Here is a 23,954-nt window from a genome sequence, read left to right as displayed (position 1 = left end):
GACTGAAGAGTGACCCATCATTCAGGTGGGTCCTGAGTACTATATTACATGAGTTCACGCAGAAAAAAATATATGGTTTACATATACATACTACTGTACCCACATGTACACACATTATCACTGCCTCACCTCTGACTCGTTTTACATATGCTCATTATGAATCACCCTAAAGGACCGAAATGACGGCCTAAAGATGACCATCTGGATACACATTAGTACAGTGTTTCTCTATGTAAGATTTTGACGTAAAAACTCATTCATTTCTCACAAAAATCCCAGCAAGATGGGGCTTCTTAGTGTTTCCGCCTCACAACGAACACGAAGAAAAGTGGAACCAAGTTCTCTAACTGTGTCATATACGCACAATGGCTTTGTCTTAATTGTTACATTGAGAACTAGAAACAGTGGGATATGGGGGTGCACCGCTTTAATCCCAGCACTTGGGAGGAAGAAAGGCAGGTGGATCTCCATGAGACTGAGGCCAGCCTGGGATGGTCTACATAGGGATTTCCAAACAAACAAACAAAAACTAGGCACAAGCTAATGCTCTGCAGTTAAATGAAGAGGAAGACGTGGTAGAATGCCACGTATACACTTAGAAATGAAGATTATGTAACAGGAAAATGCACATGGTATTACCTTAGGTGAAAATAATCTAAATACAGAGTCAGTTCACACTCATGTGTGTGTATTTCAGCTCTTCATATCATCAAGAACTAGGACATGTGGTACGTGACACGGACCATTCTCTGAGAACTTCTTGGGTGGGTCTTCTTCTCTTTAGGGACTAGCTGGGCTGAGCATATCACATACTCAGGTGCTTTGACTCCTGGCTATCAAGGAAGCCCCACCTTCTGGATTCACTAGCCACTGTCCTAGTCTCTATTTTAGGCCCTGCATCGCCCAGTCATCAAGCCCAAAAGGCCCACGTGTTTCTTTACCACTGCCTTCCCTTGTGAACCTTGCCCCTTTGGGGGACAGGAGACCACCTCAGATGTCAGTCCTCACCTTCCCACCTTGTTTGAGTCAGTGTCATTTCCTCTTGCTTTCCGCTGCATACCCCCGCTGGCCTTGAGCTTTGGGGACGCGCCTGTCTCTGCCCCTCATCACACCTCCGGAGCACTGGGATTATAAATGTGCATGACCGAGTCAGGTCGGGATTGAGTGGGCTCCGGGACCTGAACTCGGCTCCTCATGGTTGTGTGGCAAGTGTTACACAGAGTGATCTCCCTAGCTCCTAAGAACATGATTTTTTTTAAACCCTCAGAATTTTGAGGGTTTTCAAGTTAGCCTGGAAAGTGAGTTCCGTGAATGGCACATCCTCCAGTGCCTTCGGAAAAGGCTAATATTGTGTCATCCTCTGACCCTCGGCAAATGCATCAAGTGCAGAAACTGTAACACTACTTATCTCCAGGCAGGTACCCCTGAATACAAAGCCCCCAAGCTCCAGACCCAGGTTCCGTGTGGCTGGTTAGATAGCTTTACACGTACATTCTGCCTTTGCCAACACTCACCACACCTGAAAACTCACCACGCTTCCCGATTCTCTCTGTGGCCTCCCTCTGATCTCTACGAATGAAACATGAACCAAACAGTCAAGTTCTGTCGAATAGGGCTGCAAACTGCATTTCTTTCCCAGCCTTCAACATCGCCTCTGGGCTCTAGAACAGAGCCTGTTCTTCCTCCCACACGGGCTACACATGCATCAGCCCATCTCTAGACTCCTACGTGAATTCAGTTCTTCTAGGGGCACTTTCCTGGTGACTTTCAATCAGATGTGTTGTCTACATCTTTAAAACTTCGTAACACTTATTTTCATTTGCAGTACAGCACTAATGACGTTTGACATATCTGTTTCATAGGTATTGGGCTGAATCACATGAAACTGCTGTCGATTGTGCTATATGTGGGTTCCTACATGTTTTGATGGAGCATCCTTTGGTTTCAGAGCCCAACCAGGTAAAGTGCGTACTCCTTGAAAATGGACTGCACTTTGCCTTTTTTACTGACCACCAGAGAACCCAAGCACTGGGAGTTTAAAAAAAAACAAAAAAACAAACACAATTATCAAAGTAAGACTCTTGACTCACGCAGTATCTCACACACAGATGTCTATACAATTAACTCACTGTAGCAGTTAGTCCAGCTGAATAGGAAATAGCTAAGCATCTCAATCATCAGCCTACACAGTAGAGGGAAGGAGCTTTAGGAACTGAAAGTTCTGGAAACATACTATATTTGGATTCAAGGAGCTGTTTTAAAACCATTTATTGTGAAGGAAACACTCAGGTTTAGACATTGGCAGGTACAGTGAAAAGCTTTTAAGTTGACTGAAATAAAAAAAAATCAAAACACTTTTTAGCACAGGCACTTCCCTTATGAAAACAAATTGTCTAAAAGAAAACCTCAGCACTTTGGCCACCAATGCGCGCCCCCTCCTCCCCCTCTCCCGGCACAGCAACAGCAGCAGCGGAGGAGGGGAGAAAGGCAGGAAGGCTTTGCATTTCACACCTTTGCTCCACAGCTTCTGTGTATGGCCACGTTCCAAAAGCACTTCACAAAGTAGCAAACGCCACCGTCAGAAGAGGACAGGTTGGACTGGACAGACTGGACTGGGTAGTCTGAGGCCCAGGCCTGAGCACCCTAGGGGTCCCACACATCTGTGATCCTGAACACAGTGAGATCACACACAGAGGACCCACTTCTAGTCACTTCAGTTAGTGGCATCGTGTCTGCTGACCCTCCCAACAAATCACTTACTGTTGCCCCATTTTAGGTAATGTCCTGTTCATCAACTGCCTAACCACTTCCTTTCATGCCTCTATAATGCACCGTTCCAGATGATGTAAATACAAGGGTGAAGGGGTCTCAATGGTACAGCGGGGGCTGGATGTCCAGGAAGTCCTGGGCAGGGAAGCAGAGGCCCACTGTCCACTCAGTACTGCCTCCGAGGCCTAGGCAAGGGGCAGCTTGATCTGGCTCGGAGATAGTACATACGCAGATGGACTTTAGCTGTGTGACTGACTCTGGCCATGGAATCCTCAGCCCTGTGGTACTGAGACCCTGAGCTGTAGTGTGCTAGGCTGCAGCCTTCACTGTCCTCCAGGGGTCACAGTTGGGTTATAAATCCCTCACAGAGCAGGGGCTGAGCAGCCTGACTGAGAACAATTTATTCCAATACTCCTTCATTAAGAGTCAGATGGAATAAGTAAGGTAGAAATTGAAAAGACCCAGGAATTGTGCTTTGCTGCCCGTAGTCGGTAAACATTTATTCACAAGCCCGGTCCCTCGCTTCTGTTTCCCTCTTTCTTTGCTCACAGTCGTTCTTCCAATCCTTCCTGCTTGCTGTTTTAATGCATAATTAAGAAGGTCAGAATTAATGAAGCAGTGTGGAGTAAAGTTCAAGGGATCCCCAGGCACTATTTATTCTATTAGATGTCGGGCATGAATGTCAGATTGGCAGCCTAAGCTGCATGGGCCATGGGACTCGCTGCCTCCCAGGACCCGCTGCCCAGGGAGACTCACCTGCACCGTCAGGCCATTCTGAAGCTCCTTCCCAGCAAAAATCACACGCAGCTGGTCAGCTGGAACCCCCTGTCGCTTAGCAACCACTTCCTTGAGCTGGAAGATGCTGGTGTCAGAATCGACCTCCACTGGGAAACCATGGCTGGAGTTGAACCTGACAAATACTGACCAAGCAAATGGGCAGGGAAGGAGAGAAGAAGGAGCGTCACTCCAAGCTTTCAGTGCTCAGTGCAGCCTCCCTCAAGCCAGCTGCCCTCACCCGCCCCTCAGTAAACCATATGCATTTCTTTCATTTATAACAGAGAACTTTATGCTATGGAGCAGTAGTTGGAAAGAGAAGAAACAGTCTTCTCATATTTGCCTTCCTCCTATACTAGTCAGTGACCCGCAAACCAAAAGTGCATCACTCCTTTGACATCCATCCTGGAAAACAGAGCAAGTCAAGTGGAAGGCTTGCTTGACTGGAATCAGGAAAATCCCATGACTTTACAGAAGAGTCTGCTCCAACAGTCCCAACAAACTGTCCCTCCACGGTCCCTCTTCATAAAAAGCAAAGGCAATGTGCTGGTGCTCCAGGAAGAAGGAGGGAAACTCAGCCACAGTGTGTAGAGAGTGAGAGAGCTTCCAGCTCTGGGCTCTGAGTGCCTAGCTCACAGGCTTCACTGGACTTCTGAGGACAATTATTTGTCTTTTGTTTTAAAGCTCATGACATCACCTCTGCTGTTGGAACCAACAGCTTTTCCCATGCTGTCTTCTCAGATTAACTGCCATCCCATCTCTCAAATTCACCTGCCCTTTCCAGCTCCCACCCTCTCCACTACCCTACCCCACCCTCTCCCACTGCCAAATCGCTAGATTCTCATTAAATACTTTCCATATCCATTCCTTAGCCTCCCAGGAGAGTCTATTTTCTAGGTTTTGTAATATATTCTTTTGTTCATTTTTAGTTTTTTTTTGTTTTGATTTGGTTTTGGCTTTTAAGACAGGGTCACCCTGTCGCCCCAGCTAGCCTGGAACACACTATGTAGACCAGGCTGGCCTTGATCTTATAGAGATCCACCTGCCTCTGCCTCCCGAGTGCTGGGATCAAAGGCCTGTGCCACACCTGGCTGTCTGAGTTTTTAATTAGCACACACAGTATTGGATAATGGTGATGACAGGGCATAGAATGTTCCAGGCAGGTTAAGGGACAGGGACCTCAATTCCTGCCTTTGGGCTGAAGCTGAAATTGTCCTTGGTTTTGCCCTGGCTGACGGCTGGAAATGCCAGAAGTGTTTGGGGCTCTGGCTCCGGCTCTCATCTCCTGTTGTCTACTCCTTTTACACAGTTGCTTGAAGATATGAGGCTGGGCCCAAAACTTTAGACACCTGGGATGGAGATGTACATGGATAGCTCATGGAGGAATCAACTAGAATAAATGTCCCAAGCCCCGTGTCAACCCAGAAAAGATACATTAAGGCCTAGATGGGGCTCTTAGTGGCAACACGTACTCAGGAACTTTTCTTGCTTCCCATCTTAAACTTTGTCTATGAATCTACAAAAAACTGTTGTCTAAGAATTTACTTTCCTGTTCTCCACGAAATGAACTCTTCATATTCTTTTTTAAAATATTTTATTTATTATTTTTATTTTATGTGTATGAGTGTATTGCCTGCACCTGTGCAACCATGTTGTGCAATGCTGCGGAGGTCAGAAGAGGGTTCCGATTCCCCTGGAACTGGAGTTAAGGATGGTTCGTAGCCGCCATGTGGGTGCTGGGACTTGAACCCTGGTCCTCTGCAGGAGCAGTCAGAGCTCTTCACCACTGAGCCGTCTCTCCAGCCCTATTCTTTTTTTTAATTATTAATTCATTTTTATTTTATGAATGAGTTGCATGTTTTGTATGTAAGTGCACCTGTGCATTCAAGGCTGGCAGAAGGAGTTGGATCCCCTGGAGCTCTTGACATGGAAGGTTGTGAGCTGCCATGTGGGTGCTGGGAATTGAACCCAGGGCCTCTGGAAGAGCCGCTAAGCTAGCTTTTCACCCACCTCACTCTTCACATTCTTGGGAAGCCACTGGCCCACAGTGGCTTTGGTGGCTGCTGATTTTCTGGGACCCTAGCTCCCAAGGTACGGCCTTGGAAGGGAGAAAGCCTCCGGCAAAGACCCCTGCTCCGTCCTTGCATCAGTATCCCTATGCTGCCTCCTAACAAAGCGCGTTTTAGACAAGCTCTTCCCCCTCATCTCCTCACCTTGTCCCCACCTGTAACCGTCCTCATCCCCGTCTGCTTTCACGTCACACAGACCTATTTCCCTATCCTCATTTCCTTGGACTCTCTTTTAGCCTCTCTTAGCTAATATCTTAGGTTTAACTCACATTAGACTCATCTCTGCACATAGATGCACACACTACACACTCAGATCTATGATAGAGAAGGCGCAGTTTCTGTTGTTCTGAACGTGGGTCACCCTGATTAATATAATACTTTCCAGATCCACCTATTTTCCTGAAAATTTCATAATTTCATTTTCTTTGCAGCTGAATAAAATTCCGTATGTGTGGACACAACCCCCTTATCCATTCTTCAGTTCAGATTCCCTGCTTATTGTGCATAGAAGAAAAGGAACATGCGTGCAACCCTGGGGTAGGATGCAGAGTCCTTCGGGTTTTGCCCAGAAGTGGTGGACCTGGGTTGTATGGTAGTTCCATGTTTAACTAGAGTTCTGATTCACACTCTAACCTTCTAAAATGCCCTAAGCCATTCTGTAGGAATGGGTCTTCTCAAACCTTTCTTCTGGCCTCTCAATACATTCAAATCTTTTAAAGTCTCACCCAGTTGCTGGGAAGAACAATCCAGGGCCTCGCATACAGCACAAATCTATATTCCAGAATTTTCTCTGATATGATGTTAAAACACATGGTTTCAAAAACCACGTCACAGAACTTGATCCCTGCCAGCCTCTTGCCTGTGTGCCTGTCTGCCCTCTTCCACACCTTCTTCTGAACACTGTGCACCTCCATGGCCCACTCTAGTACAACTTCCTGCAAGAAGGTTCCTGATCTCAGCTCTGGCCAGAGACTGCCTCTTCAGGGCTGCAGAGGCCCATCAAGCGTAACCCAGTCGGGCTGCAGAGGCCTGCACTCTTGTTTGCATCATCCGTCAAGGGAGCAGTAGAGCACAAAGCTTAAAAATGCATCTTTCAGAAGCAGGAAGAGCTACGTACAAACCCCACTGCTCCTCTGTTGGCTTACTAGGCTGGGGGTAAATATATTAACGCTCCCTCTTCAAGTCTCAGAGTCCCGAACTTGAAAAATTAATAAACTTTGGATGATGTTATGTGACACAATGAACGATATTTATAGTGCTTGGATAGTAACCTTCAAAATTAATGGGCATCTTTATGTGTCTCTATCGCATTTAAAAGCATCACTACTGCTGAGGAGTTCTCCGTTCAACTGTGAGATGACCCACTTAATAATGATAATAAAGTAAGAAGTATAATGCCAGTATCACCAGGTACTACCACATGCCAGATGTTACTCTGTTTCTTCCAAGCCTGTCCGTGATCGGGTCAGCGCAGTATCACTACCCAATAGAGCAGTGAACGCAGCGCAAAGAACTGCAATCCCTGTCCTTTGGCCCTTACTTCCTTGTAAGGAAATCAGAATTCAGCAGCAGCTTACCCTGTTCCTGCAGTAGCTGCCTGTGACTTTCTCAGAGGAAAGAGCATCATCCCTTTTCCTTAAGATAAAAAAGACCAACAACAGCAGCACAAACACTTTCTAATATAATTCAGAAATTCCCTGGACAGAAGGAAACAGCGACAGAAAAGAACAAAACAGCAAAAAGCTCCAGGAAGAGCTGAGATTGAGAACGAGGAACAAGGGCTCTAAGACGCAGTGAAAGGAAATGACGCCAAAATGGGAGCAGGTGGTGGACACAGCACAGCGAGAGCGGAAACCCAACGTAGTTTTACCAGCATGGGAAATATTTAGAACAAGTGAGGACTGGACGTGACAAAAATGTTTCCAACTAAGAAAATTCATGAAAAACACCAAATGTAGAGAAAACTGTGTTTTTCATGTACTTTCAAATAGATTTTATTCCACACCTTTGAAGATGCAGGTGGAGGAATAAAAATGCCCTGGTGGCCTGTGGTGTCCTCAGCGCACCTCAAATGAAAGAACAAAAGACGGGCAGTTCGTCAGGACCAGGGGCTACAAGGACAGAGACCTGGCAGATTCTAAACCTGGTTTCCTCTACTACCGTGAACAGACTTTTAAAAGCACAACAGCATAGAGGGATTTAGAAAAAGGCAACTGGGCAGAATGGTGAAGGTTTACTTAAAGGTAAACCAAGAGAGCCTATGTTGACGTTCCTCCCCACGGGTTCAAATCATAAAATTCTTACCGAAAGGCAGGAATTGAAAAAAAGAAAATTAAGGGGAAAACCCCACAAAATGGCAGTAAAAACCAAGATAAATAAGGAGAATCTGCACAGCGGTTCAAATCATCAGTATCTAAAGCTTTTACTGCTGTGCACACAGTCTCCATTTCACTTTGAGTAAATGGTACAAAGACTATAGAAATGGATGCTTTTGAACAGTCAGTCTGTGATACAAAACACGCCAAACCCAAATTAGGTACCTGGTCAACTAAAATATTTGCATGACTGAAAAGGAGCGTCTTAAGAAAGCGAGCAGGTCAGAGTCAAATGTCACCTAAAAAACGACCAGTTCGTTGTGCGGTGGAGTCTCCACTTCCTCCTGGCTCATTTCGGAATAGTGCCAGCTTCCATCTGTGTAACCCCCACCTCCAGCCGTGACTCCTGAGAGGGGAGGCAGTGCCTCCGGCCTTCTCCCTCATGGAAAGCACAGTCTCCTCAGAGTCAGAAAAGGAACAATCTGAATCCTGGTTAACTTACTTCCTACTTTTATAATTTAGCTTAGGGACTCAAACAAAAACAGACCCCAAATTAATATCAGCAGGAGGGCAAGACAAGTCCTCCTAAGGAGAACGTCCTCCACGCCGTAGCGGCCTAGCGCCAGCCCAGTAAATATCAAGAACACTCTCCAGTACTTAAAAATAGTCTAGACATTTACAAATGTCCCCTGGTGAGGCTTTCCTTCTTCACCTCTGAGAAGCTAAGCCTAGGATCCCTCCTTTGAAACAAATGGGAAAACCCAGTGTCTACATCCCCCACCATTTTTCAACATGGGAAATGTTATTGAGAATTACTTACAATAATTTTGTTCCCCATATTAAAGCAACTATGTTGTGGTGTGCACCTGCTTTTGCACACGGTCCTTGCTAATTCTTGCATTCCACAGGCCCCTTCGGAGACACTCCCTGCAGTCACTCACGCTCCTTTCTCCCTGCAGCAGCGGCCTCCCCCGCTCCCTTGGGCTTGAGCCTCCGGTTTGGTTTGGTTTCCTTTCCTGCACCCACAGATTTTGGAGCACCTCGTGACTCCGCTAGGACTCTCTTTAGTATCTTTGTTTCATCCCAAATGACTTCATCTACTACAGGGCTGAACTGCAGTGATAGGTCATGAACCCCCAAACCTCTTTTTTGAGACTTAGCATGTCCCTGGACCTCCTGCTACCTCTATCCATTAGACATGTTCCAAAGAGCTACCCCGGCTGTACTGACATGGACGCCACCCTCTTTTACAAACATGGTCCCAGCATTTTGCCCGACTCCTGCCATCTCTGATGGGCCACTACGTTTTGTTGCCTACATTATAACAGCTCCCCAAGCTGCCTAGCTCTCTTACAGGCCATCTGTGCCCTCAGACTCTAAGCTGTCACCATCTTTCAGACTGCTACAAAGCCACCTAACTGATTTCCTTGCTTCACGATTCTTTCTCTGATTCGTGTCCCACAGAGCAGCCAGAGGTTGTTTTTTGAAATATAAATCAAGCCAAATAGCTTTCCTACCCAGACCCCGCCCTACTTTTCCTCTATCCTCTGAAGACAACACTCCCTCCTTAGGTCTCAAAGCCCGTCAGTCAGCTTCTGCTGACTAAACTCACTGTGGGCCCAGCCCTTGCTTTTGTTGCTGCTCTGGGGCCTTTGCTCAGCAGACCACATCCTACAGAATGGCTTTAGCATTCATGAAGGAAAACTGCTTTCAGTCCTGATGGTTTATATTTATTCTTTAGACAATTTGCTTTATAAAGGATTGAAACCTTATTAAGCATTTACCATGGCACTCTGCTTAAAAAATTTATAATACACTTTTAGTCATTAAAATCTAATATAAGAAATAATAAGAAAGAATATGTATGTGTGTGTGTGTGTGTGTGTGTGTGTGTGTGTTGTGGTGTGATGTGTGTGGTGTGTGCCTGTATGTATTGTGGTGTTGTGGTGTGTGCATGTGTATATGTGGTGGTAAGGAGCTGAAGGGGGAGTAATGCCAGTGGCCCTTTCTGTTTCTAGAAGCCCAGCCCAATCTCAGAGAAGAATGTCAGATAAATCCCAGCTGACAAACTAAAAAATACCTGCCCACAACTCAAAATTTCAAGGTCATCAAAGCAAGGAAAGTCTGATACACTGTCATCATCCAGAGGAGACACAGAGACGCAATAGCTAAATGCAAAGTGTTAGGCTGGATAAGATTTGGGAAGATACAAAGAACAGTAGTAAAAACTGAGGAAGTACAAATCAGTTCTGGACTTTGGTTACTAAAAAAGTATGAAAATTCATACAGTAATGATAACAAATGTAGTGTAACAATGGAAGGCGTTAAAACAGTGGAAACTGGGGACAGCCTGCATGAGAACTCACCACATGAGAACTCACCACACTCTCTTGACATTTTCTGTAAAAAAACTATTCTAAAATAAAACTCAACTAAAAAATTAAGATAGAAGACATAGATTAAGAGCACCTGCTACCCGGTGTGGACATTTTTCTCTTTAAGTCCAACCAAAATATTGTCTCCTAAAACAAGAGAAAGTGATGTCACAGGCAAAAACAAAAAAGCAAAACAACACAACAGAATCTAGAATCCCCAGTTATTACATACATATGTTTTTGAAACAATTACAAAATTACCAAAAGTTTCAAAGATCCAGAAAAGTGGAACACAGTCTCAGGAGAAGAAGGAGGAGACTGAGACAGACCCTGAGATGACTTTAATTTTGGAACAAAGACAAATTTTTAAAGAAGCAAGTGTAACTATCTTCAATGAAGTAAAATGAAAATAGTCTCGTCGTGAGTTGAAAATTGGGACAGATAAGTGGAGCAATGGAAATTATAAAACAGAAGCAAATGGAAATTTATGGACTAAAGCTACAATATTTGGAACAAAAATTATTAGATTAATTTAATAACTAAGAGATAGAAAATGGCAGTGAAGAATAGAGGAGAGTAGAATGAATGAAGAGATTAGAAAACTAGACATTACGGATCTCTTAGGTGAGGCCAAGTGTCATTTATACGCCCTGTCACCACTTGGAAAAGTGGAGAGACGCTCATGAGTTACGCACCCTCCCTTCCCAGTCCTCCCAGGTTGAGCTGGAAGAAGTGCCTGTATGCCACGTGGCTAGACTTAGAACATCGAGGTCTCTCCTTACTCCTGGCTGCCCAGGCTGGAGACAGACAAGATGAGGGGCTTCTGAACGCTTCAGTGGGTAGGAGACCCAGATCTCGGGAAGAGTTACCCCTACGGATTTTACCATGACCGTGAAGCAATGATTTTACTGCTTAGACACAGATCGACTTGCAGCAGGATGTCCACTGGGCTCTGCCCTGGCCTCCCTTGCCTCCCTTTTAAATTTACCTATTTGTTGATGATTTACATTATAATAGGTGGGGAATGGGAGGTAGGAATTCAATGAAGAATCTATATTTAAGGATCTACATAGCAAGAGGTGTGTGTTATGGCTGAGATCCTGGAAGCTGGAACTACCGCCTGGGTTTGAGGCCTAGCTCTGCTCCTCTTTGCCGCTGCTGTAAGCATGGCACACAGTTACTGTCCCTCAGTTTATTTTGAACCAAACAGGAGATAATAACAATACCTGTTTCACAAGGTAGTTGTGAGACACACAAGCAAACCCTGCCCAGAACATAGTGCAACCCTTTTTATTCTTAAAGCCCAACATACGTCTTAAAAATTACTGTGTTTACCACGTCAGATGCTCAATATTAATGTTTGAATACTGAAACTGTAGCTTTTTCTCTTTTTTCCAATAAAAAAATTTTCTTCTGGAGTTTCATCCTGCTATGCACAGTGTGCACAGTAACTGATTTGAAGTGACTGTGGGATGCTGATAATGGCATCTTCTGTTTAGACAGAGCGCTCTGTTTCCAAAGTTCTTTGGCAGACATCATCTCAGCGAATCTTCACAACAGCACCGAGAGGTAATTGGGACTATATTCACTATTCCTACCTACAGAATGAAGAAAAGATGAAAGAAGAGGAAAGTGGCTCATCCACCATTTACAAGGAAAAAAGCAGAGACAAGAACCTCAGGGTTCAGAGCTTCCTTCTTCTCTACTGATGACCCTCACACTGACCCTGGACCCCAGGTACAACAGGACTGGCAAGAGAAAGTAAGGTCTTCACCTCCCTTACAACATTTGGGTTCGGTTATTCAGAATTCAGATACAGAAACCATGGGGATTTCCACTATCTTAGCACTTCTACTCCTGAGAATTACCAAAGATGCAATTCTTCCTCTAAGTCTCAGGTGATCAGAACTAAGATTACTGTTTATAATACTAAAGGGGATAGAGCTTTATTTCATCTAGAAACCAGACTGCTGGTAGAGTTCCCTTCGTCATCTTGGCTTCCATCCACCCATCCATCCACCCATCCATCCATCCATCTATCCATCCACCCATCCATCCACCCACCCACCCTTCTTTAGAAGAGGTAGCATATTCTATGACAGAATTGGGAACAAGAGAGGAATTTGTCATTCATGCCCCCATCTATCCACATATCTATTCATGTACCCATTAACCTACCTAACCATCCATCTACCCATCCATCCATCCATTCACCCATCCATGTACCTAATCATCTCTCCATCTACCCATCCATCCATCCATCCATCCATCCATCCATCCATCCATCCACCCACCTATCCATCCATCCACCCATCTCTCCATCCATCCACCTGTCCACCCCACCCATCCACCTATTCATCCATCTAGCCATTCACCCACCTGTCCATTCATCCATCCATCCATCCATTCACCTGTTCATCCAGCCAGCCATTCACCTACCTGTCCATCCATTCTTCCATCCACCCATCCATCCACCCATCCATCCACTCACCCACCCATCCATCCATCCACCCACCCATCCACCCACCCACCCATCCATCCACCCCCTTACCCACTGCAGTATACAATTTCAAATATAACACAATTTGTATATGTGTTCATTTTTTCATGCAAATTAATACTGACTGGCTAGACAATTTGAAAATGATTAGCTCTATTCATCATGTCAAAAGGCAATCATTTCTTATAAATTGCATAAATTAAATATATTTTTGCCAATGATTTGATAAAAATACATAAAGTGAGATAAAAATGTAATTATAAGTATTACATTGGCAAAGTCTACTTCATGTTCAATATTTCAATATTCCTGCTGTTTTCTTAATTTATCAGATTTAATTAAATGCTTCTAAATGATAGACTGACATGCAAAGTAAATGAATTAAAGTCTCTATAAGATCTCTTTAACACAATTCCCAAAAGTGAACAAATGAATGAACATATCATTGTTTTAAAAATAGTGGCTTGTAATTATTTTTAACAGTAATTAAAAGTGGACTCAACCTGGTTAGAAACTGAACCATAGACTCCTGGAATAATTGTAATGAAGGATTAACGAATATTTTTGTAACTTTACGTCTGGAGACACTTAGAACGAAGTGACAAAGATATAATAAAATCTATTTCTGTATTTTATTCCTATAGGCCTAAGTATTGGAAAAATACAATGAACAACTTATGGAATCTATTCCATTCTAATGATTGGTAACACTAATGCATAGATTCATCTTAATGATTAGAATAAGCCAGCAGCTGGAGAGCTGGCTCAGGGGAGCTAGCTCAGGGGAGCTGGCTCAGGGGAGATGGCTCTGGCCATGCAAGAGTGAGGTCCTGAGTTTGGATCCCCAGAGCCCAAATAAAGCCAGCCATGAAGTACAAGCGCCTAATCCCAGTGGCCAGTCAGTTGGACGTATCCCGCGGCAGACAAGAGGCCTGTGTGAAACAAGTGGGAGGGGGAGGGCAGACACCTAAGGTTGTCCTCTGACCTCCAACCACTGTGCTGTAGCCGACCCAAGGAATAGATGGCTGGTTACATGTAAAGATTTAGATTAACACATAGCACTACATAATAAGCACTCAATAAACAATACCAACTATTACTAAACAATAAAAGTAACGGTATTTCAAGATAAATTGGAAAAAAGCCATCCATCCCAAAAGATCTTAAATTCCTAAGCAACATTTGAAATGTTTTTTTCAGTCTCTTAAAATGTCCATAGATATGGAAAAATTGGGATCTCAGGTACTGATGGTGGAAATGTAAGGTGGTGTGCCCACTTTGGAAAACAGTCAGGCATTCCTTCCAATCATTGAACAGAGTTACCATGTGGCCCGGTAATTGTAATCATAGGTACATACTCAAGTGAAATGAAAATATACTCATGTCCGTATTAAAAATGTGTCCACGGATGCCCCTTTCAACACTATTCCTACCATTCAAAACCACCCCAAAGCCCATTAACTGACCACAGATAATGCATACATGTGATGTAGCCACACAGTGGACTATACCTTGCCCTTAAAAGGGAGAAATCACTGACTCATACTAACACCTAGATGAATGTTAAGAATATTATACTCAATAAAAGAAACCAGGCACAGAAGTAAGCCTCTTGTATGGTTCTATTCATACTAAATACCCACAACATGCCTATAGACATGGAAACTACATTATTGATGGTGCTGGCAGTGAGCCCTTTTCTTCCACAGCCACCGGAAGGCATCTGGGGAGAAGTGAGAGTCAGTGCTAAAAGGCAGAGACTTCCTTTCACGGGTGATGAAAATAATCTAAACTGTTGGGTGTGGTAACTCACACCTGTAGTCCCAACACTCTGGAAGGTGAGGGAGAAGGATTAGATGTTCAAGGCTAGCTTGGGCTACCTAGTAAGTTTGAAGTTACATAAGGTATACCAGAGACTCTGTTTCAAAATGAAAAGAGAAGTATAAAGTGATTGTGAGGATAATCGAACAGCCAAATACACTAATCCAGTGAATTTTACACCCCTTTAAATGGATAAATGTTACAACCAAAAGGGGATTACTGACTGTGATAGCAAGTGAGTTCTGTTTAAATAAAGATGACTGTATCCCCTTCCCCTACCGGAGACAGGCAAATCCCCACCAAGAACTTTTAAACTACTTGGCAGAGTATTTTGGAATAAGCAAATGAATGTGTATTTACTTCACTTCAGACACACTCCTGCTTTATCTATTATAAAAGCCTGCAATTACAAGAACTTACAAAGCTTGAAAATGCCATCTTTACACTTCTATGTTTGTTTTTACAATGTAGAAAAATTTGTTCTTAAATATCTCATAGTTGCAATACCTCAAAGTGATTTAAGGACCAGGAAGAGTGCTAATGGTATGAAAAAAGGAAACAAATATTTTAACATTTAATATACATTTTTTTCTTTCAAATTCCTCACACTGATGCAATTTCCATATGCTCTGGAGGGAGCATGAACACCATTCAGACAAAGTTGCTGGTGACATTAAAATTCATCAGTAAATATTTACTGAATAAATAACCATGCGTTGGCCCCAGTGCTAGAAACTGACGTCACAAGAATGAAAGAGCAGACTGGACAGAGATGTTAGAGCAAAAGTTGAAAACAGCTCCGGACTGTGGTCCGTGCTGTCAGTTTGTGGTCCACACATCAAATGCTTCGAGGAAGAGGAGAGTTGTGAAAAGCCAGAGGAGTCCAAACTATTCTGGGATAAAGAAACATTTATGAGTGATATAGAAAAAATACGCCAGGGATTCTGGGTACAGACAAGTACTCTGCCACAGACCACGCCTCACTTTACTAGTTACTTGTTTAGAAATCAAAGTGCATCTCTTTTAGCCAAAAGGTTTTCTGTATTACAATAATGTATGTTTGAGTAGCGAGCAGACAGCCAGCAGGTCTTGTGTATCCATGAGAACTCTGGAAGTGTTCCCTGAAACTTTGAATAGGCTAAGTCTTCTCCTCCACAAAGGAATTTAAATATTAAGGCAACATGTTAACAAACCAAAACCATCTTGGTTAAAACACACTTCCCAAGGAAAAGGCCAAGTTCTCTACATTTTTGTATTCTGAAAACAATGATATTCAAAAAGTTTTTTGCTGATGTCTGCACCTCTGAGACCAACGCTTGGTTTACAAATGTGACTGTTCAGATGTGGGACTGTACATGGTCTCTCACTAAGGCAAAGCTCTAGTTCAGCTATGCAAATTGATACTTAGGAATACCAGTGCCTTTTACAACTTTACTTTTATGACAAACTGGGTGTGTGGCTGTGTTTTGTATGTTTATGTGTGTGTGCTTATGCCTCCAACATGAGCTTTAAGCTGCGCACTCAAGAGTAATGGACTTACATGCGTGTCGCCTCCTCATTAGAAACAGTTCTACAGGTCTATCTGCAATAACAACGATGTGTTTGGATTAGTGGTCCAGTACACTGATTAAATACATGGCAATTGCAGTCTCTTCTACTATCAAATAAGTTATGCTCCTAATGTACTTCAAACAATTACATGCCAGAAAAAAATACATATTGGTAAAGATTAGTCAAATAAAAATGCTTTCCATTCAAGTATTTTAATAGTAACATTGTATAATGAGACCATTCTCCATGGGTCCCTGGACTTTCTGCAGTTTTGCCTCAGCATCTCAGAACTGCACTGTCTTTGAGGGTGTTTACACAGCAAACCTCCTTGAACGACAGGGACAATGTCTCCTGTGGAGCACAAGGTAAGCATGCTTACCATGTGTTCCAAAAGATTCCGTTTCCTGAATTCTGGGACGTCCCCTTTAATACCAGCCACTCTGTGTCCAGCTGTCACCTGCCTTAACAGGCCCCGTTGGAACTGTGGGTTGGGCGGATGGGGACAATGGCATACCACACTTGCTATGAGTACTAAGCAGTCTTCTTTCCTGACCCAGGAGTCTCCAGTCTTTCATCCACAAAGCTAAAGGGTCTGTGGGGACCATGAGAGCCTCCTGGCTCCTTTCACTGCGTTTCTTTGACTTGGCCATTGCAAGCTCGCCGTCTCTGGTGGCGGCCTGCTTTTCGCTCTCATGAGCACTTTTTTTTTTTTTTTTTTTTTGGTCTTTTTGAGACAGGGTCTCCCTGTAGCCCCAGCTGTCCTGGAACTCACTATGTGGACCAGGCTGGCCTTGAACTCACAGAGATCCGCCTGCCTCTGCCTCACGAGCACATTTTAAAAGTAAGATAAAAATGAACACTAGGCCGAACTCAAATGCAGGCCTTTCCTTTAATCAAAGACTTTTCTTTGCCACGTCCTTTTTGAGATGAGATCACAATACCTTGCTTTGAATATGTATTTTGGTCAAGAACTTTCCACAAAAAGGGACAACAACAGCTTTGTCTTTTGTGCTGACATAGAGGAAAGAAAGCGTCATCTTCCTTTTTACTTTGAAAACTTCTCTGTGCTGATTAAAAGAGTCTTGACTCTCAATTGAGTGTGCCTCCAGTCGGGAGTCTACTATTAAGTGAATAGAGACAGAATGAGTGACTAAATGAATGAATTTTGCAAAATGCTGTAATCCCCTGATAAAGCATTTCATTCATTGTTATCAGTTATCATGGTTTTATTTTCTTTTCTGACACTGAAATCTGACGTCCAAATTCTGGGTATTTCCTCCAGTAATGTAGCATTTACACACAGTGGGGGCGGAATCTGAGCGCGTTTCATTGCACTTGTTTCTGCGCGGCCTTAGAAGTCGTCCTACCTCCTCCACCCTCCCGCTTTCACCGTCTCTAGACCCCCTCCCTTTCCCCGTCTCTAACTCTTTCCAAACTCTTCCCCTCTGCCCCAGGCAAGAAATGTTAACATCTTAGTTTTGCCACTGAGCACTCTGGGAAGAGGACACTCTTCAAGTCGGTGAGTTCTAGCTGTTTCAGGGGCAGGAAGGAGCCTCCTATTGGCTTTAGTTATCAATCTGACTGATGGATCCCCTTTACCATCATCTCACCCCAACTGACAGGTTTCTTACCTTAGAATTCCGCAACTTCTCCAAAGGTTATTTTATCATTGCAGGGTAACCTGCCACCCAAAGTATCACTTTGATAAATACAACAAAGAAAAGCCAGTGGGTGGGGCGAAGCATCTGTGTCCAAGCTTTCATACATGGAGGTAAGCTGGCTTTCTCAGCCTATCTCTATTTGATGTTCTTAAATTATGAACTAATTTTGAAGCTGATTATAGAATGCTCCTTCAGTTTGGGGGCTACTTGCGGACAGACTTTATGCTTTAACAAATTTTCTTTTTATCAAAAGAATTGCCATGATAGTAATTCTATGCCTGCTTTTGAAAGAAGCTTCTAGAAATGTTGCTCATTACACTATACCCATATGAGTTCACATTATTAACCCACAAAATCTCTGAGTTTTCATTTAGAAGCACACAGGAGGGTCTTGTTTTAGTGAAATACAATCCCCATAAATACCACAGCTTTTCAAAGTGCATAGTTTAGTGCTTTCTTAACATATTTAGTGGTATATAGCTATCATCACTGCTTAGTTAATAATTTTATCATGTCTCCCAAAACCCCCATGCTTCAATTATTCTATAGTCTCCCCTCCCCTCAGTCTCCAGCCATCACTAATTTGCTATGTTTCTGTGGTATTATCTGTTCTGTGCATTCATATGAAAGGAGTTATATGCCGGTCTGATGCTGTGTGTATTTAATTCCAGCACTCAGGAGGCAGAAGCAGGCGGATCTCTGTGAAATCCAGGGCAACCTGGTCTACATAGTAAGTTCCAGGCCAGTTGGGGCTACAGAGAAACCCTGTCTCAAAAAAAAAAAGTAAATAAATAAATAAAGTCATGTAATATGTGAATATGTGATCTTTTGCATCTGGCTTCTTTCTCTTAGCTTACAGTTGTCAAGGTTCTTCTATGTTACAACACAAATCAGTATTTCACTAATATTTACGGAAGAATAATATTCCATTCTACCCACTTATCAATGGATGGACATTTGAGCTGTTTCTACTTTTTTTGACTAAAAGAAAAATCAGTGTAAGTTTCATTGCTGTGAATGTTCTGTGCACTAGTTTTCATGTGGATGTGCTTTCATGTTCTTGGCTGTGGCTGGGGATAGAATCACTGAGTCAGACAGTTAATTGTTTAATAATGCAAAAAGCCTGATTGCTCTTTAACATGGTGGAAAGGGACAGTCTGGTATAGCTGTTGCTCAGGCAGGGCTTTGTCTACATAGTGATGCCAGGTATAATCACGTGCATTCTGTGTTGCAGACTCATGCCATACTGTAAATAAGCATTAAGTGTATCCTTAGATCCTTAGAGGGAAAGCTGCTGCTTGGTAATAAGTGCTAATGGTTACTACAGCATGACCAACAATCCTCACTACCAGATCCACAATGGGAAACCCCAGGAAAAGTCTTGCTAAGATTTTGAAAATTTTCTTTGTTAAATTTTCTTCTTTTCCTTTTTATTTTTAACTACTTCCAAGATTTCCTCTATTTAACTAGAACCATGAATTCTCATTTTAAAATGTAACATAAAAATTTATACACTTTGGAAAAGTTACATGCAAACAACACTGGTCATTAAACACAGAGTGTAGGTGTTTAAAGATAAATCTGAAAACAGAGCAGCTGGCTGAAGGGCAGTGGAAGTGTTTAAATAGAGGCTGGGAAGACACTATGAAATTTATCATTTTAATCCTTTCTAAGTGCAGAATTTGTGACATTAAGTACATTATATTATTGTGAAACAATTACCAGCATCCGTTTCCAGAAGGTTTTCCTCTTCGTAAACTCAGACTCTATGTCCATTAAGTAGTCACTCCCCATTACCCAGATCCTTAGCCCTGGCCTTACCGTTCTACTCTGACTATGAGACGTCAAGTGAGTAGACTCACAAAATGCTTGGCTCTCTGTGACTGGCTCACTTTGCAAGTCTTCAGCGTTCATCCATGCTGTATCACGTGACAGGGTTTCTTACTTTTTTTTCTTAATGTGAATGAGTGCATTGCCTGCATGCGTGTAAGTGCATCCGTGTCGTGCCTGTGGAGGTAAGAAGGTGTTAGATTCCCCTGGAACTGGAACTGGAGTTACAGATGGTTGGTAGCCACCACATGGGTGCAGGGAATCGAACCTGGGTCCTCTGCAAGAGCAGTCAGTGCTCTTAACCACTGAGCCATCTCTCCAGCCCTGGTTTCTTACATTTTTAAGCCTATATAATATCCAGTGTTGTCAGGCTTATCCATTCACCTGTGGATGGACCTTATGTTGCTTCTATCACTTGGTCTTTGTGTAAATAGTGCTGCTAGCAGCATAGGCGCATGAGCACAGATTTATGTCCTTGCTCCCAGAACTTTGGTGGCATTACATACCTAGATGTGGAACTATGAGACCAGATGATAATCCATGCAGATTTCGTTTAGTAACTGTGGCGACATTACCCACCGTGGTTGTACCGTTTTGTACCTGATCCACTGAGCACAAGAGCATGTTATTTTCTGGTTTCTAGATAACAGTCATCCTAACCGACATAAAGTTAGGTCAAAGATTTTAAACAAAAATTTGATGAACCACAGATGTATGTGAAATTTTTCTCATTTGTCACAGTAATGCTTAGATGTGAATGCATGCATGTATTCATGTAGATAATATCATGAACATTTTTCTCAACTGTAGCTACATAGTCCTGCAGAAATTATTAGAGAAATCAGACTCTGCTTTGCTACCAGGCTAAGCTTCGTTATTCATTAAAAGCTGTATAATCTACTCTCTGATGAAATTCACCTGTAATTTCAATATTAAAGTATTAAATTATCCTAGCACTAAAACAAATTAGTTTCCCGGTAACACTAAGAAATTCCATTCATCAAATGAAATAGAAATTTTTCAATTTCTTATTTTTGTGATAAGAAAGTAAAGAATGAGAATGGTCAGACAAGCAGGACATCATTGTGTTAGGGCGATCACGGGAGGGGTAGCATCTCCTCAGGCTGGGCGATGCCAAAAATCATACAACACATAGTTTTAATGCATCTAATTCATGGTTTCAGAATGCTCTGTTAGTTACCATAAGTGCCTAGGGCAGTAAAGGAGGCTGGCAAAAGAAGGTGGGACAATGGGGAATAAACCTCAAGAAATGTTAAGACTAAGATGTAAAAGAAAACCTCTAGGTTTCTAACATGAGAAACAAAGTCGAAGGAAAACAGGTAAATTGTGAGAGGTAATGCTGGTGATGGTGATGGGCCTATGGCTTTGTGCTCCCTTGGGAGGGGCTCAGTAGTGCACTGGTTAGTATGGTCATGCTCTCTGGTCATTGAAGACAGCCAATGTTATGGTGATCCCTCCTTAGTCATAAAGAGCGCTGATGCCATGGTGATCCCTTCCTAGTCATAAAGAGCTGATGCCATGGTGATCACATCAATCCCCTAGTCATTAAAGACAGCCAATGACATAGTGATCCCATCAACTCTCTAGTCAATAAAGAGAGCCGATGCCATGGTGATCCCTTCCTAGTCATAAAGAGCTGATGCCATGGTGATCACATCAACCCCCTAGTCATTAAAGAGAGCCAATGTCAAGGTGATCCCATCAACTCCCTAGTCATAAAGAAAGCCCAAGCTATGGTGATCCTGTCAACTCCCTAGTCACTAAAGAGGGCTGATGCCATAGTGATCACATCAACTCCCTAGTCATTAAAGATAACTGATGCCATAATGAACCCTCCCTGGCCATAAGGAGAGATGACCATGGAGATCCCTCCCTGGCCATAAGGAGAGATGACCATGGCGATCCCTCCCTAGTCATAAGGAGGGCTGACCATGGTGATCCCACACATCTCAATCTTACTATTTTTCTTTTTGAAAGTTTATGGACTGGCCCAAGATGATTTGAAACGAGTGTACACAGATTACTAAGGATCACATTCTTCTGATCTGTTCCTCTATGGAAATTATCAATCACTGAAATAAAAGAAAGCCTCATGGGTGAGTGCTCTTTGCGAACTGCAGTGTTCTTGTGTTCACACGTCTGGATCGCGTGGGTAAAACCATTCATCGAAGAACTGTGTTAAAAGTGGCAAACTTTAAAAATGACCCAGCTATCCCCAAAAACATCAAGACGCAAAGTAAACCTTTCCTTGAAGACTTTATTCATTTAAATCACACACACACACACACACACACACACACACACACACACACTCACACTACAAATAATAAGAGGGACAGAGTGTTAATGTATGAATTACTTAGTGTGTGTGGAGTGCTCCACTTTCACACATTAGTTGGGAAATTCTGTCACCATATAACACAGTGTGTGAAAATTTAGTCAGGTCTACGCTCACTGAGGTCTTCTATGCTGCTGCAAATGTACTAAAATTTGTGTGGAGGAGGCTTTGGTGGTATTTAAGAATTAACAAAGTTATTTTTCAGAACAGCACACCCAGGTTTTATTACCACTCTGTCTTCTTGTCTGCCATCTACGGATACATAGGACTAATATATTTTAATGTATTTCTGTATATCAATATTTTTACTATGTTATTTTTTAAGATGACAACTCCACATAATAACTAGTCTGAAAGAAAACACCAGCACCTCCAATATTTCCCTTTTCATCTCAACCTGCAGACATATATTTTGATGTTGTAACAGAAGTTAATAATGAAACATACCCAGCTGATTACTTCTGGATTGATTACAGAAGCAGCTACTACCTTTCGATGATATAGAAACACACACATGTATTGATGAAGCATAGCTGTGATAAATTACTTCAAGAAATAACTTCCCCTGGCTTTCTGCCTTTCTCCTTACAGCCACTGTGGGGTGAAATGTGTTTGGGTGTGCGATTTGGAGGTACTAGTGATTCTTGGTGGAGGCTGCTGTGTGCTAGCTAGTATCTACTTACACCCTAGGCCTGATACTGCTGTTAATGGTGAATAAAAGCTGATGCAGCATTTTTTAGTATACCAGTGCTATGCTATGCTTACTTCTACAACAGAATGAAATATATATCACAGTCTTTGTTTTCCTTTCATTCTTCCCCTTTAATACCATCCATTTGTTTAAGGCTGGATGGGTTGAGCTAATTCTTCATTGTTGAGTTAGGTAACAGAACAATTTGCTCATCTCAAGAAATAAGCAGCTAGTACGCCATTTGCCAGTTTTATTCCCAATTTGTGACAAAGTACGGAGTCACAAAAATAAGCAAATCTGGTATATAAAAACAAATGAGTTCACTCACCTCCCTCTGCTTCCCTGGGCCTGCACGGCCCACAGGCCTCTCTCTGGGGTAAGTCAATCATGCCCTCTATGCCTTGACTCCCCCAGCCTCATTGACCCTCTCATCTTCCCAGGACAAAACAACACAACAAAACCTCAGGGACACACTGAAAGTGGTCCTTAGAGGGAAGTTTATAGCTCTAAGTGCCTACATCAAAAAATCGGAAAGAACACAAATAAATGACTTAACTTTGCAACTCAATACACTTGAAAAGCAACAGCAAACGAAACCCAAACTCACCAAATAAGAAGAAATAACAAAAATCAGGGCAGAAATTAATGAAATTGAAACAAAGAAAATATACAAAGAATCAACAAATCCAAGAGCTGGTTCTTTAAAAAAAAAAAAAAAGATTGAAAGACGCTAGCCCAGTTAACGAAAAGAAAGAGCACCTCCAAATCACCAAAAATTGAGAATGTAAAAGGACTTTCTACATTGCTGATTGGTAGAAAAATAGTACGATGTCTTTAGAAACTGGGGTGGCACTTTATTTTAATGTTTGGTTGTTAGCCTTTAACGGCTGTGCTATCCCTACAGACCCAGCAGTGCTTTTGTTGGTGGTGGTGGTGGTGGTTTTTTGTTTTTTGGCTTTTTGAGACAGGGTCTCCCTGTAGCCCCAGCTGTCCTGGAACTCACTATGTAGACCAGGCTGACCTTGAACTCAGAGCTCTGCCTGCCTCTGCCTCCTGAGTGCTGGGGTTAAAGGCGTGCACCACCAAGCAGTTTATTTTAAAAACACTCACTCTTTGCTATTTATACCAGATAGATAGATGATAGATAGATAGATGAGAGATAGATGAGAGAGAGATAGATGAGAGATAGATAGATAGATAGATAGATAGATAGATAGATAGATAGATGATAGATGATAG

General features: G+C 42.7%; 1 protein-coding gene across 2 annotated transcripts in view; it reads right to left on the bottom strand.

Moving 5' to 3' along the window:
* Window positions 1–23,954, bottom strand: part of LOC103729225 (E3 ubiquitin-protein ligase parkin-like) — a 521,211-nt gene that overhangs the window by 271,421 nt on the left and 225,836 nt on the right. For both annotated transcript variants that reach the window (XM_029560679.1, XM_029560680.1), the window contains exon 2: window positions 3,526–3,689. In XM_029560679.1, the coding sequence (XP_029416539.1) occupies window positions 3,526–3,689 (164 nt within the window). The remainder of the gene's footprint in view (window positions 1–3,525; window positions 3,690–23,954) is intronic.

The sequence above is a fragment of the Nannospalax galili genome, unplaced genomic scaffold (genome assembly GCF_000622305.1).
Source record: "Nannospalax galili isolate Female #2095 unplaced genomic scaffold, S.galili_v1.0 scaffold372, whole genome shotgun sequence".
NCBI classification, from domain to species: domain Eukaryota; kingdom Metazoa; phylum Chordata; class Mammalia; order Rodentia; family Spalacidae; genus Nannospalax; species Nannospalax galili.
This window is presented reverse-complemented; position numbering and strand designations above follow the sequence as displayed.